This window comes from Bison bison, unplaced genomic scaffold (assembly GCF_000754665.1).
Source record: "Bison bison bison isolate TAMUID 2011002044 unplaced genomic scaffold, Bison_UMD1.0 scf7180017864516, whole genome shotgun sequence".
Taxonomy (NCBI): domain Eukaryota; kingdom Metazoa; phylum Chordata; class Mammalia; order Artiodactyla; family Bovidae; genus Bison; species Bison bison.
In genome coordinates this window covers 9,750,568-9,751,740 of record NW_011495069.1, presented here as the reverse complement: position 1 = coordinate 9,751,740, position 1,173 = coordinate 9,750,568, and the positions used below count along the sequence as shown (strand labels likewise).

The 1,173-nt window shown below is 66.4% G+C and overlaps 1 protein-coding gene across 1 annotated transcript in view; it reads left to right on the top strand.

Moving 5' to 3' along the window:
• The window catches only part of AHDC1 (AT hook, DNA binding motif, containing 1), a 31,013-nt gene that overhangs the window by 19,145 nt on the left and 10,695 nt on the right, over positions 1 to 1,173 (top strand). Inside the window, exon 11 of the mRNA XM_010830259.1 lies at positions 2 to 1,162. Coding sequence (XP_010828561.1) covers positions 2 to 1,162 — 1,161 coding nt within the window. The remainder of the gene's footprint in view (position 1; positions 1,163 to 1,173) is intronic.

Genomic DNA, 1,173 nt, shown 5'->3' with positions numbered 1-1,173 from the left:
GGGACTGGGCCTCGGAGGCCTTCAGTCAGCTCTACAATCCCGGCTTCGACTGCCATGTCAGCGAGCCCAACGTGATCCTGGACATCTCCAACTACACCCCGCAGAAGGTGAAGCAACAGACAGCCGTGTCCGAGACCTTCTCCGAATCCTCCTCCGACAGCACCCAGTTCAATCAGCCGGTCGGCGGCGGTTTCCGGCGTGCCAACAGCGAGGCCTCGAGCAGTGAGGGCCAGTCGAGCCTGTCCAGCCTGGAGAAACTGATGATGGACTGGAACGAGGCCTCGTCCGCCCCCGGTTACAACTGGAACCAGAGCGTCCTCTTCCAGAGCAGCTCCAAGCCGGGCCGTGGACGGCGGAAGAAAGTGGACCTGTTCGAGGCCTCGCATCTGGGCTTCCCGTCGTCCGCCTCGGGCGCTGCCTCGGGCTACCCGTCCAAACGGAGCACCGGGCCCCGGCAGCCTCGGGGTGGCCGGGGCGGTGGAGCCTGCTCGGCCAAGAAGGAGCGGGGCGGGGCGGCGGCCAAAGCCAAGTTCATCCCCAAGCCGCAGCCCGTCAACCCCCTGTTCCAGGACAGCCCAGACCTTGGCCTGGACTACTACAGCGGGGACAGCAGCATGTCCCCATTGCCCTCCCAATCGAGGGCCTTCAGCGTGGGTGAGCGAGACCCCTGTGACTTCATGGGACCCTACTCCATGAACCCATCCACGCCATCCGACGGCACCTTCGGCCAAGGCTTCCACTGCGACTCGCCTAGCCTGGGGGCCCCTGAGCTGGATGGCAAGCATTTCCCACCGCTGGCCCACCCGCCCACGGTGTTTGACGCAGGCCTGCAGAAGGCGTACTCGCCTACCTGCTCACCCACCCTGGGCTTCAAGGAAGAGCTGCGGCCGCCACCCACAAAGCTGGCTGCCTGTGAGCCCCTCAAGCATGGGCTCCAGGGGGCCAGCCTGGGCCATGCGGCTGCAGCTCAGGCCCACCTGAGCTGCCGGGACCTGCCACTGGGCCAGCCTCACTACGACTCCCCCAGCTGCAAGGGTACTGCGTATTGGTACCCACCAGGCTCAGCTGCCCGCAGCCCACCCTACGAAGGCAAGGTGGGTTCGGGGCTGCTGGCTGACTTCCTGGGCAGGACGGAGGCCGCGTGCCTCAGTGCCCCACACCTGGCTAGCCAGG